The following is a 17166-nucleotide window of genomic DNA, read 5'->3' as shown; positions in this document are numbered from 1 at the left end:
TTCTTTTCTCTGATCATATGGTTAAACATTCAGATAATAATAGGTGGGTCACTATTGAAAATGCAACATCTCCTGTGGTCAACATGAATTTTCCATCAGTCGTGTCAGATGCAGTGACACAGCTCGTCAATCCTCCTGAAGCTCCTGGTAATTTATTAGAAGACATTGCAGATACTACAGAAGCAGTGTGTATTGAGCAAGAAGTTGGAGATTCCTTGCCTGAATCAGTGTCCGTACCAGAAGCTAATGAATTTTTAGTAGAGCATGGTGAAGATTTCCAGATTGATAAGAGGATTGCAAATCTCTTGGAGGGTTATACTATCATTCCTGGCAAAGAACTTGAGACACTTGGAGGTACCGTAATAGATGTACATATATTTGCTTTTGGGCCACAAAATTGATGCTTTTTCTGCCCAAAATGCTAGCAGTTATAAAGAGCTTTTTTCTTAATATATTTAGCTGATTTCATCCCGAGGCTTCTATGCCCTAATACAAGCTTATTTTTATCACTTTGCAGAAGCTCTGGAGGTGAAAGTTGAGTTTGAAGAGACCAAAGGATGTGTGACATCTGAAGGTATGTTTGGTTGACACCACTTGCACTTATGTAGCATGACATCAATTTTATCTATTTGCTTCTATTCCTTTCTGGCAGTTTCCGTTCCCAACTATGCCAGCTTCTCCCCCAAGCAGAAAACAGAACAAAACAAACGTTTCTACTTGTTAGATATGTTTATATTTATATATGTAGTAGATCGTCTTGTAGTGTTGAATTCCTTATGCAAATATGGGCATTTGGCACGAAAAAGTGTCGGGAAGTGTTTGATGTTTGTTAAAGATGTAATAGCTTGCTGCCGTATGATTGGTTTGTGCATGAGCATAGAGATTCGTTTAGACGACATCAACTTTGAATACTCATAGCTTCTTCTATAAATGCATTTTTTGCATGAAAATACTGAAAATTTATACTCTGGGACTTGCAGGTATCACCTGGCGTCACTATCAAGAGGCAAATAAATGGGATCTGGTGGATGAAGAGTTGTTGGGATGTTCAGAGCCCATGAAAAGGGGGATCGAAGAATATAAGTCAGACGATGTTTATGGTTCTGAGAGTGATGAGATAGGCAGCTGGTTTTCGGGTCGTTGGTCTTGCAAAGGCGGGGACTGGATAAGACAAGATGAAACTTCTCAAGATAGATATTACAAAAAGAAAATTGTTCTGAATGATGGTTTCCCATTATGCCTGATGCAGAAATCCGGCTATGAGGATCCTCGATGGCATCACAAGGATGACTTGTATTATCCTCTCAGTAGCTCTAGGCTTGAACTTCCCCTGTGGACTTTTTCTGGCGTAGATGAGAGAATTCAGGCGAGAGGAGTAAAAGCTAGTTTTCTGTCCGTTGTTAGGCTGAACTCTTTGGTTGTTAATGACCAAGTTCCACCAGTTCCTGATCCCCGAGTAAAAGTTCGTGGTAAGGAGCGGTGCACTTCAAGGCCTGCTCGTCCATCCCCTGCGTCTAGTGATTCAAAGAGGGAATCAGTCGAAAGTCATTCAACAGCTTGCAATGGTCAAGATTCGGAGGGACTTTGGAGAACTGACACATCTGTTAACACTCCTATGGATCGGCTGTATACGGTCGATGATTTGCAATTGCATATGGGTGATTGGTTCTACACGGATGGGGCTGGGCAAGAACAAGGACCTCTGCCATTTTTGGGGCTCCAGATATTGGTGGATAAAGGTTTCATTAAGAGCCACAGCAGTGTCTTCAGGAAATCTGATAAAATCTGGGTCCCTGTTACTTCTATCACAAAAACTCCTGAAACCATTGCCAAGCTTCGGGGAAAAACCCCAGCTCTTCCTTCAGATTGTCAAGGCCTAGAGACACAGGGTTTCAAGCGTTCTGAAATGGACACAAGTCTAAACTCGTTCCATGGTATGCACCCTCAGTTTCTTGGTTATTTCCGTGGGAAACTTCATCAATTGGTTATGAAAACATTCAAGAGTCGGGATTTTTCGGCTGCCATAAACGATGTTTTAGACTCTTGGATCCATACAAGACAGCCTAAGAAAGAGAGTGAAAAGTACATGTACCAATCTTCAGGTATGCATAACTTCCAGATTTTAGACATAATCCCGTTCTTCCTATTAACGAGTACTTTCTTTTGCTCAGTTTCCTTAAACTTATTCTTGGTTTATAACCTTGGGTCGTTGTCTCCTTATTTTCTTCATTTACTTCTGGTTTTACCTACATTCTATTCTTGCGTTCAAATGTATTTTAACATTTTTCACTCCTCTCTTTTGCTTTTGGTTCTTAAACACCAGAATTTGATTCTTGCTATACGAAAAGAGCTCGCTTGATGGCTGGTGAAAGTGGAGAAAATTTTGAAACGGAAGATACACAAATATTTCAGAAGGATGAGTTGACATTTGAGGATTTATGCGGGGACGTTGCCTTCCATGTTGAAGGAAATGGATCCCCTGGCACTGTGGGGATTTACTGGGGTCTGTTGGATGGCGGTGCATTAGCACGGGTGTTTCATTTGTTGAGATATGATGTAAAATCACTTGCATTTGCTTCCATGACTTGTAGACATTGGAAGGCCACTATTAATTCATACAAAGATATTTCAAGACTAGTTGACTTATCTTCTTTGGGTCCCAACTGCACAGATTCTAGGCTCAGGAGTATCATGGTAAACACTCTAAGCTTTCCGTTTACAGAAATTGCGTTATTCCAGTATTTTGATTGATTTGACATGATATTCTCTTGCAGAACACTTACAATAAGGAGAAGATAGACTCGATAATTCTGGTTGGTTGTACAAACGTGACTGCCAGCATGCTTGAGGAAATTCTTCATTCATTTCCCCGTATATCTTCTGTAGACATCACAGGCTGCCCCCAGTTTGGAGATTTGACAGTGAATTATACAAAAGTAAGTTGGCTCAGAGGCGAGAATACTCGATCAGGTGAATTGCATTCCAGGATAAGGAGTCTGAAGCAGACAACAGATATTGCTAAATCTAAGGGAATAGGGGGCGATACAGATGATTTTGGTAACCTTAAGGATTACTTTGATCGAGTAGAAAAGCGAGATTCAGCCAATCAGTTATTCCGAAGAAGCTTATACAAACGCTCAAAATTGTATGATGCAAGGAGATCATCAGCGATACTATCCAGGGATGCTCGTATCAGGCGATGGGCAATTAAAAAGTCAGAACATGGGTATAAGCGAGTGGAGGAATTCCTTGCTTCAAGTCTTAGGAGCATCATGAAGCAGAATACTTTTGACTTCTTTGCTTTGAAGGTGCTTTCTGGTACTCGTGTCTGCTATCTATTCTTTATCATCTGTTATAAATTAATCCTAATGTATTTTTGGGTACCAGGTTTCTCAAATCGAGGAAAAAATGAAAAATGGTTACTACGTTAGTCATGGATTGAGATCTGTCAAGGAGGATATCAGCCGGATGTGCAGGGAAGCAATTAAGTATGATTTCTTTTCTTGATTTTATTTTTCCTGTCTGAGAAGCTTATCGTACTACATGATTATGCCAGTAGCACTCAAATCTATTTTCTGCAAATTATGGATAAATTACTTCTTTGCTATTGATCTTCTGCCCAACAAACAATATGTTGAATGGCTGCTGATGTCCTTTCTGGGTTATGGGTTATGATTACTCAAGTCAATATTCGTTTTCTTGCCTTGCTCAGTTTTTGGCCCTCCATTTGTTTGGCTGTAGAATTGTTTACTTCTAACTCTTATGCCTTGCCGTTGAATAATTGAATCCTTAGTTGTTAAGTAGAAGGTAATCTATTGTAGAAAATGTAAAAGCTAATTTTCCATTTTCTGTACTACTGGTTTTGCAATTTTGCTTCTGACACTATCTTATGTATCCAGGGGTAGGAATCGAGGGGGCTCGAAAGACATGAACCGAATCATCACACTGTTTATTCAACTTGCCACGCGTTTGGAAGAGGTCTCTATGGTTACTTCTTCATATGGAAGAGATGAACTAATGAAGTCATGGCAAGATGGCTCAGGGCTTTCATCAGCCTCTAAGTACAACAAGAAGTTGAGCAAAACAGTAACTGAAAAGAAGTACATGAGCAGGACTGGTGACACATTTGGTGTAAATGGTGCTTCAGAGTATGGAGAATATGCATCTGACCGAGAAATCAAAAGGCGCTTGTCTAAATTAAATCGTAAATCCTTTAGTTCAGGTAGTGAAACATCTTCTGAACTCTCTGACAATGGCAAGAGTGACAATTATAGCTCAGCTTCGGCTTCAGAAAGTGAATCGGACATCCGTTCAGAAGGTCGATCACAGGACTTGCGCGTCGAAAGATACTTCACAGCAGATGAATCCTTTGATTCTGTGACCGAAGAGCGTGAATGGGGTGCACGTATGACCAAAGCTAGTCTTGTACCACCCGTTACTAGGAAATATGAAGTGATTGAAAAGTATGCAATTGTCGCGGATGAGGAAGAAGTGCAACGTAAGATGCGGGTTTCTTTGCCAGAGGATTATGGTGAGAAGCTTAATGCACAAAGAAATGGCATTGAAGAGTTAGATATGGAACTTCCTGAAGTTAAGGAGTATAAACCAAGAAAGAGTCTTGGCGATGAGGTTTTAGAGCAAGAGGTTTATGGAATCGATCCTTATACCCATAACCTCTTACTTGATTCAATGCCCGGAGATTTGGACTGGTCACTGCAGGATAAACATTCATTTGTAGAAGATGTTATCTTACGTACCCTGAACAGGCAAGTTCGGCTGTTTACTGGATCTGGAAACACCCCTATGGTATTCCCTTTAAGGCCTGTGATTGAAGAGCTCAAAGAGAGTGCTCGTGAAGAGTGTGATATACGAACGCTGAAGATGTGTCAAGGCGTTTTAAAGGAAATAGAAAGTCGTTCTGATGATAAATATGTTTCTTATCGGAAGGTATCGATCTGTTATTCCTTCACAAGTATCCCATCAGTTTATTTAAAATTTGTTTGCTAATCTGCTTTGTTGCTACTATTTTTTCCAATTAGGGCCTCGGTGTTGTGTGCAACAAAAAAGGTGGTTTTGGAGAAGAAGATTTTGTTGTTGAATTTCTTGGAGAGGTGGGTCCGTAGCTTTGTAGTTTTATGTTGCTGCAGCAGAAACATTTTCTGAAGTTCATCATTGAAACATTCTTTTAGAGGGATATCTGAACTTATATTTTGACTTGTTTTGGATATTTTAGGTTTATCCTGTTTGGAAGTGGTTTGAGAAGCAAGATGGGATTCGTTCCTTACAGGAAAACAAAACTGATCCTGCACCAGAGTTCTACAATATATATCTCGAGAGACCAAAGGTATGATGAAACTATGATGTTTGGGCTTGTATTTAATATTTTAGACCATGTTCTTACTTTTTATGTTGCACGGGCAGGGTGACGCCGATGGATATGATTTAGTTGTTGTTGATGCCATGCACAAGGCTAACTATGCAAGTCGAATTTGTCACTCTTGCCGACCGAATTGTGAAGCTAAGTAAGTTAAATTCTTCCCTCTGGAATCATCCAATTTTTCCAGAGTTCTGGACTCAGAGAGCAGAACCAAGTGACAGCTGTTTGGATTAGTTTCATTCAAGATGCATGCTTAAACTAGCCTGCCTAAGTATGGTCAGATCAATACACCGATAGTAAATGATTGTTTAGAAATTTGTCTATTGCGTATGAATGTATCTCCTCTGCACATACGTATCTGGGAAGTATCGTTCGTTTCTTATGCATACATACATTTTTGGAAAAGTGGAGCGGAGAACACTTTGTCTATTGCGTATGAATGTATCTCCTCTGCACGTACGTATCTGGGAAGTATCGTTCGTTTTTTATGCATACATAATTTTTTAGAAAAGTGGAGCGGAGAACTCCCTGATGCTTGTTTATATATTTGACAAATTGTATACAATTCACTCATTTTTCCCTTTCTCATCTGGTGCTTCCAGGGTTACTGCAGTGGATGGACACTACCAGATTGGTATCTATTCTGTACGTTCTATTGAATATGGCGAGGAGATAACTTTCGATTATAATTCTGTAACTGAGGTCTGTTCATCCCTCTCCCTTCTTTTATGCAGCTCGTACTGTAGCAAACTATATTTCGTTGGATTAATCGTATTGTTCTTGTTCCACTCCACTGTCTAAAGAATGATTCTAAAATAAGATTCTTGTGTATGCGACAGAGTAAGGAAGAATATGAAGCGTCTGTTTGCTTGTGTGGTAGCCAAGTATGCCGTGGAAGCTACTTGAATCTCACTGGTGAAGGTGCATTTCAGAAGGTACTTGTGCTGTTAACAAATATATGATTATATTTCTGGTGTCAAAGATACATGAGAGTTAATGATATTGTCTCTGTTTATGGAGTTTAAAAGTAGTAGAGGTTTGCTGTATGCGCTCTTTTACTAATAAGCTAAATTGTTCATTTGTACCAAAAATTTTAAAAATCTTTTCTTTTATCCCTTGAATGTCAATTGAAATTTATGAACGATATCTGTTAACAGGTATTGAAGGATTGGCATGGTCTGTTGGATCGACACAGACTGATGCTGGAAGCTTGTATACTGAATTCAGTTTCAGAAGAAGATTATCTTGAGTTGGGAAGAGCTGGACTGGGAAGTTGTTTGCTGGGTGGGTTACCAGATTGGGTGATTGCATATTCTGCTCGTCTGGTTAGTCTTGAATCATTTTATGTTTGTTTGTCACATCACTACATGGGATTACAACTTCTGACTGAAAGTTTCTTGTGCGTAAAGGTGCGGTTCATCAATTTCGAGAGAACAAAGCTTCCCGAGGAAATTCTTAAGCACAATCTAGAAGAAAAGAGGAAATACTTTTCAGATATACACCTTGATGTTGAGAAAAGTGATGCTGAGGTTCAGGTGAGATTATCACTCATCTTAACCTTTTGCGGGTTCTTTCAGTCGCTCTCATACCTTATGTGCCTAAGAGTTGTGTTAGCTTTGGGGTGTTCTTTGTTTCTCTAACTCTTATATGCTTATTGTATCTGTAACTTTAACGCGACAGGCTGAGGGTGTCTACAATCAGAGGCTCCAAAATTTGGCAGTTACACTTGACAAGGTAACTGCAATCTCTCATCATGAAAGCAAACATAATGTTTTCTCCTTTGCTTTGCCATCACACTTTTTGTGCAAGTGTTTTGATATGTTTTTCCCGAACGAAGGTAGTCATTAATTAGCATTATACACAGGTAAGATATGTTATGAGACATGTGTTTGGGGATCCCAAGAACGCCCCTCCTCCGCTTGAGAGGCTCGCTCCTGAAGAAACAGTCTCTTTTATTTGGAACGGGGATGGCTCCTTAGTTGATGAGCTTCTTCAGAGCTTGTCACCACACGTGGAAGAAGGCATTCTTAATGAACTCAGATCCAAAATTCATGCCCATGATCCATCTGGATCTGCTGATGTCCTAAAGGAACTTCAGAGATCGTTACTTTGGTGAGTACATCTATCATATTAGTATTACGTATGCTTGAAACGCTCTTACGTAACAGTGAACTCATATCAAAGATTATTTCCCATGAAGGTTGAGAGATGAGATCCGAGATCTCCCATGTACATACAAGTGTCGGAATGATGCCGCAGCTGATTTAATTCACATATATGCTTATACAAAGTGCTTTTTCAAAGTTCGGGTAAGTCGTTTCGCTTAATTTGAGTAACGAAATAATAAATCTTGTTGAACTTCTTCTAACAGATGGGTCTTGATATGTCGCAGGAATACAAGTCCTTTATCTCTTCTCCTGTACACATAAGTCCGTTAGATTTGGGGGCGAAGTATGCTGACAAGTTAGGTGCAAGTATCAAGGAGTACAGGAAGACTTATGGCGAGAATTATTGTCTTGGGCAGCTAATTTACTGGTACAACCAGACAAATACTGACCCAGATCTTACATTGGTGAGAGCAACCAGAGGTTGCTTGTCTTTACCCGATGTCGCTTCCTTCTATGCAAAGGCCCAGAAACCATCGAAGCATCGTGTTTATGGCCCAAAGATGGTGAAAACTATGGTTTCACAGATGGTAATTTCTTTCTTTAACACACTTCTGAAATGTGTTTCATCTGTCTTTTCGCTTTTCATGACAAGGTTTTATTTTTATCTGTGTGTACAGTCTAAGCAACCTCAAAGACCGTGGCCAAAGGATAAAATATGGACGTTCAAAAGCGCCCCAAGAGTATTTGGAAGCCCGATGTTCGATGCTGTCCTTAATAATAACTCATCACTTGATAGAGAACTGTTGCAGTGGCTAAGAAATAGACGGCAGGTCTTCCAAGCGACATGGGATAGTTAGGTAAAAATCTTCTCTTTAATTTAGCAAGTTGCCCTTTTGGGAAAGCGAGTAATCAGGGCAACACATAGTTACTATAAATAGTCTCTTATCCATGACCAAAGCCATTCACTTCAAAGGTCCTCAGCTTTCCCCTCATTCTTGTGTATAGCTTTGCCGTATATGTGATTTTGGAAATTGATAATAACTTTGGGTTAGGGCCATCATTATATTCCTGGTAGATTAGGCTCACATAATTTTCAGAGAGGAGAATCATTTGACTAGGGTCTCTTCTGTTTTTTCTTTTTTGTTACCTTATATTAATAAATAGTTAATCTATTCGTGTTCTTAAATCTGTTAAAGCTGGACACCAAAAAGAAATGAAAAAAGATAAGTTGAAATATATATATTTTGGAAGTTTGTATGCAACTGTTTTGTTTTTGCTGGTGGCAACTGGATTATACTGAAATAGCAAGAAACCGGATCTTACTTGTAAAGCCATCTTTGAGTCATAAAGAAATGGTAGGATTGACAGTCGGCATTTGTTAGTAATCTGTATTCCTACCATTTGATGTGTAAAATCATTTGTGTTTTTACAGTTGAAGTGTTAAATCATATGTAAACATCACAGCTAGGTATGCTTGTGTATATGTACCCAAATTAGAACAAAAAAGATGTGCAAATTGTTGTTGAGAAGTAAAGCACTGAAACAGATCAGGTACTTACTGAGATTTCAGAATTTCCCAACTCAAAATGGTTGAAATTATATCAGTTCTGACTCAGAATGGTTGAAATTATTAACCAGTTAGGTCATAGTTACCCCGAGGGCATAGTTTATATCTTCAAATTTCAGAATAACCAGTACTATCAGCATATTCATTAGCTTGTGAAACTAGAACTTGGCTCGAAGAATCTTCTCAATGATCTCACTCGTATACCTTAGAAGCCTCGACCAAGATGGTGGGATTTTCATAGATTGTCGATACAAAGCAAAGCCGCTGTCTCAGTCACCAAACTTGACAGAAAGTAAGGATAAGCTTTGGCTCCATACCATCTCACATAACTTTTCTTCTCATTGACGTTTTATTTAAGACTGAAAATAAACAGAAAGTTCTTCTCAAACACATTTTTTTCGATCGACATCTAAAAACTTAACGTATCCTCTATCTTTTTGGTTCACAAATAGGGAAATAATAATACAAATATACGATGTAAGTAAGATTTTCAAGAAAACATAATGTAATATCGAACAACTTTGGTCTTCACAAGAGCTACAACAAACTCACTAGTTTTCCACGCCTTCTTGTCAAACATAAAAGTATAAAACTCCGGCTTCCTCCCTTTCTTCTTTTCTACGTTTCCGGCGATCAATCTCTTCCCGGCGTGAAGGAACCTAAATGGTGTTAACGTTATCAAAAGACTAAGAAGATAAACTACCCTCATCATCGTCTGAATCATCCGAACTGTCCATTCTCCGTTCAGCAATAGCCGGAAACAAACGTTGTCGAATGTCCGGAGATGGTTGAGTACTGTCCGAAGTCCCCATTTCATGTTCCTTCTTACCCGACCGGTTCGTAGTCTTTGTAGTTTCTTTAACTTCTCTGCAAACTTTCTCCAACATAATCAAGAAATCGCGCACTATGGCGAACACTCTCAGCCCTTCGTTCTTGGCAGACTTCCCATGGAAATAATCAGCAGAGCTTTTCACCAACGCCATGATCCTCTCTTCTTCTTCTCTCAACCATTTGATATCAGCATCTGCACGTTCGATAAATCCAGCTAATGCTCGTTCGAAATCACTCTCTTCGTCCATAGTTTTCAAGAACTCTCTCGCATTCGTAAGTGAACCGCTAAGATTTGTTAACGTTGCAGTCAGTCCATCAGCATCTATGATTGCTGCTTTCTTGACATCTTCAAGCTCTGTTGTTAACCCCGTAACCACTTGAAGACCCGTGCTTCGGTAACGCTCTAACGACTCTGGGCTAGAATCTGCTGCTGAATCGTCTGTTTTAACGCTAGAGAAGCTTCGGCTTGATCTCTGCAGGCGGAGAGCACGGACGCCTTCAGAACGAATGATCTCAAGAACAACGAAATTTAAGAGTGTGGTTTTGCCATCAGTTCCTTTGACGTCAGAGAGTTTTAAAAGAGTGTCGAGTTTAAAAGCCTGCGCATCACCGCGGAAAGTCCCAACGTTCATTCTGTTTCCTGTCTTGAGAACTGCTTCTAGTAGTTTCAAGAACAGTCTGCTGTTCCTAAGTTTCTTGCAAGCCACCTGACGACACAAATACAGAAACAGAGAGATCAGTAAAGTGATTCTTGTTTTAAGGGTCTTTGTTAGCTGAGGTACCTCAAGAGTTGCGAGAGATTCTTTCAGACCAGAGACTTCTTCTTGAAGTGAGATCATGAATAGAAGTGACTCTATACGTTTAAATGCAAAAGGTACATCAACAAGAATTTTCAAGAACCGCTCAGCAGGACCAAGTAGGTGAAGATCTCCTGAGTATAGTCTAAGTTTGAGTTCTTCTTCTTGAGTTGGAGCCATCTTCAGCAATGTTTGTAGAAGCTCTACTGGGAGCTCATTACCTTATGACATACACACAAGAATAAGACACATTCAGTCATAAACCAAAGACCCCAAAGCCACTAATGGTGAGATTATATTATACCTTCTTTGATGGCATCAACAACTTCCTCTGTTGTTACATTCAGAGCTCTAAGAAGAATAGCTAAGTTTTGAGCTTTCCTAGCGTCTATGATCTGTATATACTGGACAGGAGACTCGCTAGCGGAATTACTCCTCTGACCAGTTTTGTTTTTGTTCCCATCATTGTAACCGAAAAGATTCTCCATCATCTCTTCATTGAACCTGAAAGCAGAACGTTAAGTTTAAGCATGCATGCCCCGGGAACAATATTAAAGAAGTAGTACAAGATTCCACAATTCAACTCTTACTGGAATGAACCGGCGCTAATCTCATGCCAAACCATTTTCTGATCAGGAGTAGCCATTTTATCCCAAAAGAACGGCTTTAGTTTTGTTTTTGGAGCTCCAGTCTCAGAATCAACATCAGATCCATCTCCAGAGGAAGTATGTCCTTGACGTTTTGGAGCAGCACCTTTCGGTGGTAGAGGTGGAGGACGAGCAATCTTAGGCGGTGGAGGAGGCTGAGGTTTGGGAGGAGGAGGGGGTGGTGGCTGTGGAGCTGGAGCAGAAGCAGGAGCAGGGGCAAGAGGAGGAGCTGATCTTCCAGGTGGAAGCTTCAGTGGAGGAAGTCCAGAGGAAGAAGACGCATCAGGAGGAGCCGTTGGAAACTCATGACCATTTCTCTTAAAAGATACTCTAGAAAGAAACGACCTCTTTTTTGAACTAGCAACACCAAACATTCTCCTGCTAGTGCTTGCAATGGTGGGAGAGTTCTCAGTAGATCCTGAAAAGATGAGTTTACATTTGTCAAATGAGTTTACAAAGACATTATCAACCCTTTTTGGCAAACAATGCAAGAAGCATGATCATACCAGTTGATAAACGTAGAAGTGGTCCTTCATCTCTCGGACCATTGGCATTTTTACGATTGCATCTAAAGCAACACAAGAACATCAATGCAACAAGAGCAAACGTTAACAAAGCAGTTGAAGCAACAGCGATGATAAGTTTCATCAAGATATCATCCTTCTTCTCCTTTGGTGGAGGAGGAGGACCCGGAACACTTCTGCTAGGAGCAACACTCGGTTTTTCCTCGCTTGGACCGGGACTAAAATCATCATCCTGTGTATCAGCTGGTGAATCTGAAGGTTTATTTGGAGTTGGAGCGCTTGCAGGTGCAGCCAGATCATAACTACTAGGAGTCGGTGCAGGACCTGGCCCCAAACGTGGCGCAGGTCCTGGTGCATAACCGAGTCCTGTTACAGGACCGGAAGCTAACTTTGGAGCAGATACACTAAACTTTTGTCTTTTACTGACCAGCTTCCTTCTTGGATAGGTCGTAGATTCGCCTTGAGATTCAAGAAACCAATTCTTGAACCAATGCCAATAACATTTCTCATTCTTCAAATTCGGATGTTGATAAATCCATGTTTGTTCTGCCTATCAGTAATGAGATATGCGTCAAAACAAAAAGATCGAGCGAAAAAGCAATTCACTAGATTGTAACCTAAGCAACAATGTTCATACATGTTCTTGGATATGATAAAAACGAACAATGAGGATAAATTTACCACATCGATAAAATCTTGATTCACGGAAGCGGAGAATGGTAAGAGATTCCCTACACCGTCACGAGAGATAATCTCCTCGGAAACACAAACGAAAACAACGAGAGAGATCGCCAAAAACGTTGTTCTCAATCTCCCCATTCAACTTGTTCGTATTGCGTTTCTCATCTCACGGAAAACAACAGGATAAAAGCTTACGTTCACGGAGCTTAATGATCTCGCTGTCGTAGTTCGCCGGAAGCAAACCGCCATGCAGAAAAGCTCCGAACCCGTCCGAACGCTTTTCTACGGCGCCGAACAATCGTAACCACAAAAACGAAAAACTAAAATTTGAAAGAGAAAAGAAAAAGAAAAAAAACGAAAGAGAAAGCTCTGTTTCAAGATTATTATTTTTCTCTTTGAAAGGAAAGCTTTTTTTAGATTATGTGACTTGAGTTAACAGAAAGAGGAAAACAATGTTTTATATGTTTGTTAAGTTGTTCTATTGGATAATATTTCTATATATATATATGACCTATAAAAGTTGTAAAATCTTATCTAATGATATGTTTCCAAGATTAAAACATCAGCTTATTTATTTTGTTGGTAAGTAATCACGTAGAAAGTATGTTGACAAGAACAAGATAAGATACAAAATATGTTCTTATATTTAACTTTATACAAAAACAATGATGTGTTATATTATACTTATTCTGTTTCACAAAGATTTCACAAAAACTGTCATTTTATATTTTCAATGTGACTTTTTATATCAATTTTTATAATTTACCTTTAATCCAAAGTTTTTTTATTAAATTTAAATGATAAATTGCTCATTAAATAAGAACATATATGTATAATTCAAGTTTTTCTTAATTTGTGCAGTGTGTCAAAATGATACTTTTTATGAAATAAAGGGAGTACTTAAAAATCGTCAAAAGTCAACTAATAAAGAAAAAAATCTTATATATTGTTCCAGTACTCTTGAATGTTAAATCAATTATATATAATCGTTTATGGTGTATTGTATTCTACGTTTAACTTTAATTGTGGTAGTTCGAGTACAATTTACACATGATGGTGATACATTAATACATACAATGGGAAGTCCCAAGTTCGAACATAGGCCGCTACAAGGAGGAGACTAGTTTGATTGATTACATGGTCTGGTCTTTGCCCTTCCGAACCAAAGTGTGGCAAAACTAAAAAGTGTGGCTGGTCCATTTGTGGCAAATGGCAATCAGATTATTAAGCATAGAATCAACCTCCTAATATGCATTACCCTTATAAGACTCACTTATTTATTCATATCACTCAATTTATTTATTTATTACAAGAAATTATAGTCCACAAAATACATAGCAAAGACGTTTTATTTCTTCGGTCAACGACGAAATTCGCATTTTTATTTATGCAGTTGACTTATAAAAGTCGCAAAAGCCTCTTTATTCTCACTTCATTTCATAACCGGCCATATAAATAGCAGTCACAGAGGAGGATCAACCGTCGACCTTCATGTCAGTTTCAGAGTCCCACTTAAATGCTCCACTTGCCTGAGCCGCGTCGGCGATATCCTCTACCGTCAGCTGCGAGTTCGCAGTTTTCAATGGCACGATCTCATGCCCGTACTTGGCAGCGTCTCCACAGTAATCCTTATTCCAAAATCATATAAGTTTTATAACATAAGAAAAGAATAAGAAACAGTTTCGTTGGGTTTGGAATTTGAAGTCTTACTTGATCAGCGTGCATTTTCCTCACTAACTTCTTGAACAACTCAAAGTTGCTTTCTTGAAAGACCGTATCGGACAACCGAAGGTAAGTAAACCCGTACATTCTGAGCTTTGGTTTACCGTTCGGGTTAACCCCATTAGGCCTAGCGTTAAGAAGAATCTGGTTGTAACCTTTGGCACCATAGGTCTCCAATGCGTTCTCACCCGCAACTTCTATACCTTCTTTCCATGCTTTGCTCAGTACCTATATATCAAATAAATGATCATCTATTAAACTTAACAATTATCTTTTCTCTTTGTGCAGCTGTGAGTTAAATTACCTCTTGAACAAGTTCTTGAGGAGCACTCAAGGCTTCAGCGGTATTGTCTGTATCTCTCATCTCAAGGCAAGTGAAGTTGAGAATGCCATAGTGTTTTGAGAGCATCCTTGCGATTGGACGGTAACCATCTCTCTTGAAAAGGTTGTAATATCCTGCAGTTAGCTCTGCGGCATGGCTGTGGTGGTTGTACAACCAGTGTATCCCCGAAACCTACCACATTCACATACTCAATTTAGACTCATTTACTAGCTACCTTGCAAGACAAGTTAACTTCAACAGTTGTTCTAGTGATCCCAGTTTGATTTTATAGTTGTTGAAACCATCTGGTTTATATAGAAATTGAATTCAGTTTTTAACTCAGGCATTGTTGTTTGTTCGGTTTGTTATCTTTCAACAATTAGGGGTTTTTCCTGCTCTAGTTCCACGATAGTAATACCTTGGCAGCCAAGTTAACTTTAAGTCCAGCAAAGATCTTGTTGGCTTCTCCTATGATCTGATCTCCATGAAAGATAAGTTTGTTCGAGTACCATGTCAAGAAAAACTTCCCCTCCTCCGACACATAAGTCCCATTTCTCTTGAAAAAACCAGTTTCTTCAGGCTTGTCGTTGTATTCTCCAGCGTCCTCGGGCAACTCCCACTCAGGGTGTCCAGCTTTGGCCGCTGCTTCCTTGAAATCTTTCTTCAAATACTTGTCATAACACTAGAAAAATCACCCAAAAAAGCACCGTTTCTTCAGTGAAAAAATCGTAGAAAAGCAAAGACATGTTATTGAGTTTACGAAATTAAGTAACCTGGAACTCTCCGATACCGGGAAATACCCAACCTTGGCTCTGTGGGTAAGAAGGATAACGAAGCTCACCAGCGGGACCAAGTCCAACTTCAATGTCAACAATCACGCCAGCTTCCAGCAAATCCGCCATGTTTTCTTTAAAGCTACTCATGTAATCACTATACATCTAATGGAAAATGAAAAACACAATCAATTTTGTTAATTAATTACAATTTTTTTTTTCTTTTGTCTTAATTATTCGTAGATTTTACTACCTCAACAGCTGTTCTTCCGGCAAAGAGAGGAACATTATCAACACCAATTGTGAGATACTCAATGTCTCTGGTTCCTTTACGGTTAGTGTAGTAGATGTCGGGGTCGATATCGCCAACATCGCGAACCCATTTAGGGATAGGGATTGTGACAACGTCACCAACGTTTCCGCCACATTGGTGAAATGACATGATTGCTTGGATTTTGAGTCCCAAACTAGCGATTAGTTGGAATAGCGTTTTGTATGCGGTCCAATCGTATTGTTTGGGACCTTTTGATTCTATGATTCCCCACCAAACATCGACCATCACGCCATCAATGCCAGCTTCTTCTTTTAGACGTTTGAGCTGCGTTTCAAGCGTTTCGGGGTCCGCAAATACGTTTTCCACATTCACGACTCCCAACTGACACATTCACAACACAATGTCGTTGATAATTATGATCAATATATACATTGTGGAAAACGAACATAAAATAAACAAATTTTTTTGTTTTCATCATTTTTACTCTGTTAATTTGTTATAAATCCATAAATGCGACAATGACCATTCCATAACGTGTGAAAAGATAGGTAAAATTACAAACCATATCATTGCTAAATCATATCTGATGGTAGCCAATGTCATTCAACGAATGAGTTTTATTTGTTCCCTTTTATTCGTTAGTTCAACTTTCGGATTGATTGTAATCCGTAACTTAATGGTAGGAAATATGTTATTATCTCAAAGAGTTCTAGGCCGAAACATGTACATTTTCCTGTCAAGATCTCATATAGCCACTTATCATTGTATGTTTAACAATATAATCCCAAGTGCTAGGTGGTGATCAATAATATACTATTTGCATACACATGAAATAAAACCATGAATTATATTCTAGAAACATTAGCAAAATGATGTTAACTCAAGATGATGAGAGTTACCGGAAGCATAACGTAAACGGGAACATAGTTGAGAAGAAGCTTCTCGTTGTAATTGACAGCCATTCTTCTTCTAAATACAAACAAAACAAGTACCAAGGAGAGGACTCTTTTTCTTTTTCTTTTTCTTTTCTTTTTCTTTTCTTTTTTTCAATGTGATGTGGCAGTAAGTAGTAGTAGTTGAAGTTCACTTGTCTCTCATAAAGAAAGCTCACGACCTCTTTATATAGAAACAAAAGATATTCAATGAGTGGTTGTGATTTGTGTAACGTAATCTTAAAGACTAAAACGACTGGTGCTATATTTCTAGCGGTCCATTTGAGGATTCAATAATGACTTTGTTGCCCTCTTTTTTTTTGGCGTCTTCCTTGTCTTCTTTCGTCATTTCCTGAGATCCTTTGGAATAATTAGGGTTCTAGTGTTCTCCATCCATGTGTTTGTTTTAAGCACGTGGAGGAAATACATATGATTTTTTTTTGGTTAATGTTGTATTCACCATTCATTTCATATCTTCATGATATTAATTATAGTGATGTCTTACAACTCGAATATTAATTATATATGGTTTTGTGGATGTCGAAACCAGTGTGATGATTTTATAAATGATGGAAAAAAAAATATTGTCGATCTATCTTAATAATGTGTGA

The 17166-nt window shown here is 38.9% G+C and overlaps 3 protein-coding genes across 3 annotated transcripts in view; 1 reads left to right on the top strand and 2 right to left on the bottom strand.

The window, feature by feature from the left end:
* The window catches only part of LOC104733638 (histone-lysine N-methyltransferase ATXR3-like), a 12233-nt gene extending 3568 nt beyond the window's left edge, over positions 1–8665 (top strand). Inside the window, exons 3-21 of the mRNA XM_010453207.2 lie at positions 9–354; positions 518–574; positions 981–2102; positions 2324–2694; positions 2775–3308; positions 3388–3488; positions 3900–4947; positions 5040–5111; positions 5234–5344; positions 5422–5522; positions 5980–6079; positions 6217–6312; positions 6535–6702; positions 6787–6912; positions 7058–7111; positions 7242–7489; positions 7578–7686; positions 7770–8072; positions 8163–8665. Coding sequence (XP_010451509.1) covers positions 9–354; positions 518–574; positions 981–2102; positions 2324–2694; positions 2775–3308; positions 3388–3488; positions 3900–4947; positions 5040–5111; positions 5234–5344; positions 5422–5522; positions 5980–6079; positions 6217–6312; positions 6535–6702; positions 6787–6912; positions 7058–7111; positions 7242–7489; positions 7578–7686; positions 7770–8072; positions 8163–8342 — 5247 coding nt within the window. The 3' untranslated portion in view covers positions 8343–8665. The remainder of the gene's footprint in view (positions 1–8; positions 355–517; positions 575–980; positions 2103–2323; positions 2695–2774; positions 3309–3387; positions 3489–3899; positions 4948–5039; positions 5112–5233; positions 5345–5421; positions 5523–5979; positions 6080–6216; positions 6313–6534; positions 6703–6786; positions 6913–7057; positions 7112–7241; positions 7490–7577; positions 7687–7769; positions 8073–8162) is intronic.
* On the bottom strand, positions 9462–12882 carry LOC104732130 (formin-like protein 3). The gene is made up of 6 exons (XM_010451658.2): positions 12533–12882; positions 11834–12401; positions 11271–11745; positions 10985–11184; positions 10666–10901; positions 9462–10590 (listed from the first exon to the last, which is right to left on the bottom strand). Exons 1-6 carry the CDS (start codon positions 12668–12670, stop codon positions 9739–9741), a joined length of 2469 nt encoding a protein of 822 aa, XP_010449960.1. The 5' UTR covers positions 12671–12882; the 3' UTR covers positions 9462–9738.
* On the bottom strand, positions 13787–16675 carry LOC104732129 (beta-amylase 5-like). Its single transcript, XM_010451657.2, has 7 exons — positions 16523–16675; positions 15603–16004; positions 15350–15514; positions 14995–15258; positions 14559–14768; positions 14243–14482; positions 13787–14160 (listed from the first exon to the last, which is right to left on the bottom strand). The coding sequence occupies exons 1-7, from the start codon at positions 16583–16585 to the stop codon at positions 14008–14010; spliced, it is 1497 nt and encodes a 498-aa protein (XP_010449959.1). The 5' UTR covers positions 16586–16675; the 3' UTR covers positions 13787–14007.

Source organism: Camelina sativa, chromosome 12 (genome assembly GCF_000633955.1).
Source record: "Camelina sativa cultivar DH55 chromosome 12, Cs, whole genome shotgun sequence".
Taxonomy (NCBI): Eukaryota; Viridiplantae; Streptophyta; class Magnoliopsida; order Brassicales; family Brassicaceae; genus Camelina; species Camelina sativa.
The sequence above is the reverse complement of the archived record's forward strand: the minus strand, read 5'-3'. Positions and strand labels throughout refer to the sequence as shown.

What these genes read in the sequence shown, in the direction of transcription:
- LOC104732130 (XM_010451658.2), bottom strand. Translation starts at nt 12,670, where the DNA reads ATGGGGAGATTGAGAACAACGTTTTTGGCGATCTCTCTCGTTGTTTTC. An exon ending in ATCAAGATTTTATCGATGTG is followed by an intron (nt 12,402 to 12,532) that starts GTAAATTTATCC and finishes CATTACTGATAG; the next exon opens with GCAGAACAAACATGGATTTA. An exon ending in AATCTCTCGCAACTCTTGAG is followed by an intron (nt 10,591 to 10,665) that starts GTACCTCAGCTA and finishes TTGTGTCGTCAG; the next exon opens with GTGGCTTGCAAGAAACTTAG.
- LOC104732129 (XM_010451657.2), bottom strand. Translation starts at nt 16,585, where the DNA reads ATGGCTGTCAATTACAACGAGAAGCTTCTTCTCAACTATGTTCCCGTT. An exon ending in CCGGTATCGGAGAGTTCCAG is followed by an intron (nt 15,259 to 15,349) that starts GTTACTTAATTT and finishes TGATTTTTCTAG; the next exon opens with TGTTATGACAAGTATTTGAA. An exon ending in CTCAAGAACTTGTTCAAGAG is followed by an intron (nt 14,483 to 14,558) that starts GTAATTTAACTC and finishes TTTGATATATAG; the next exon opens with GTACTGAGCAAAGCATGGAA.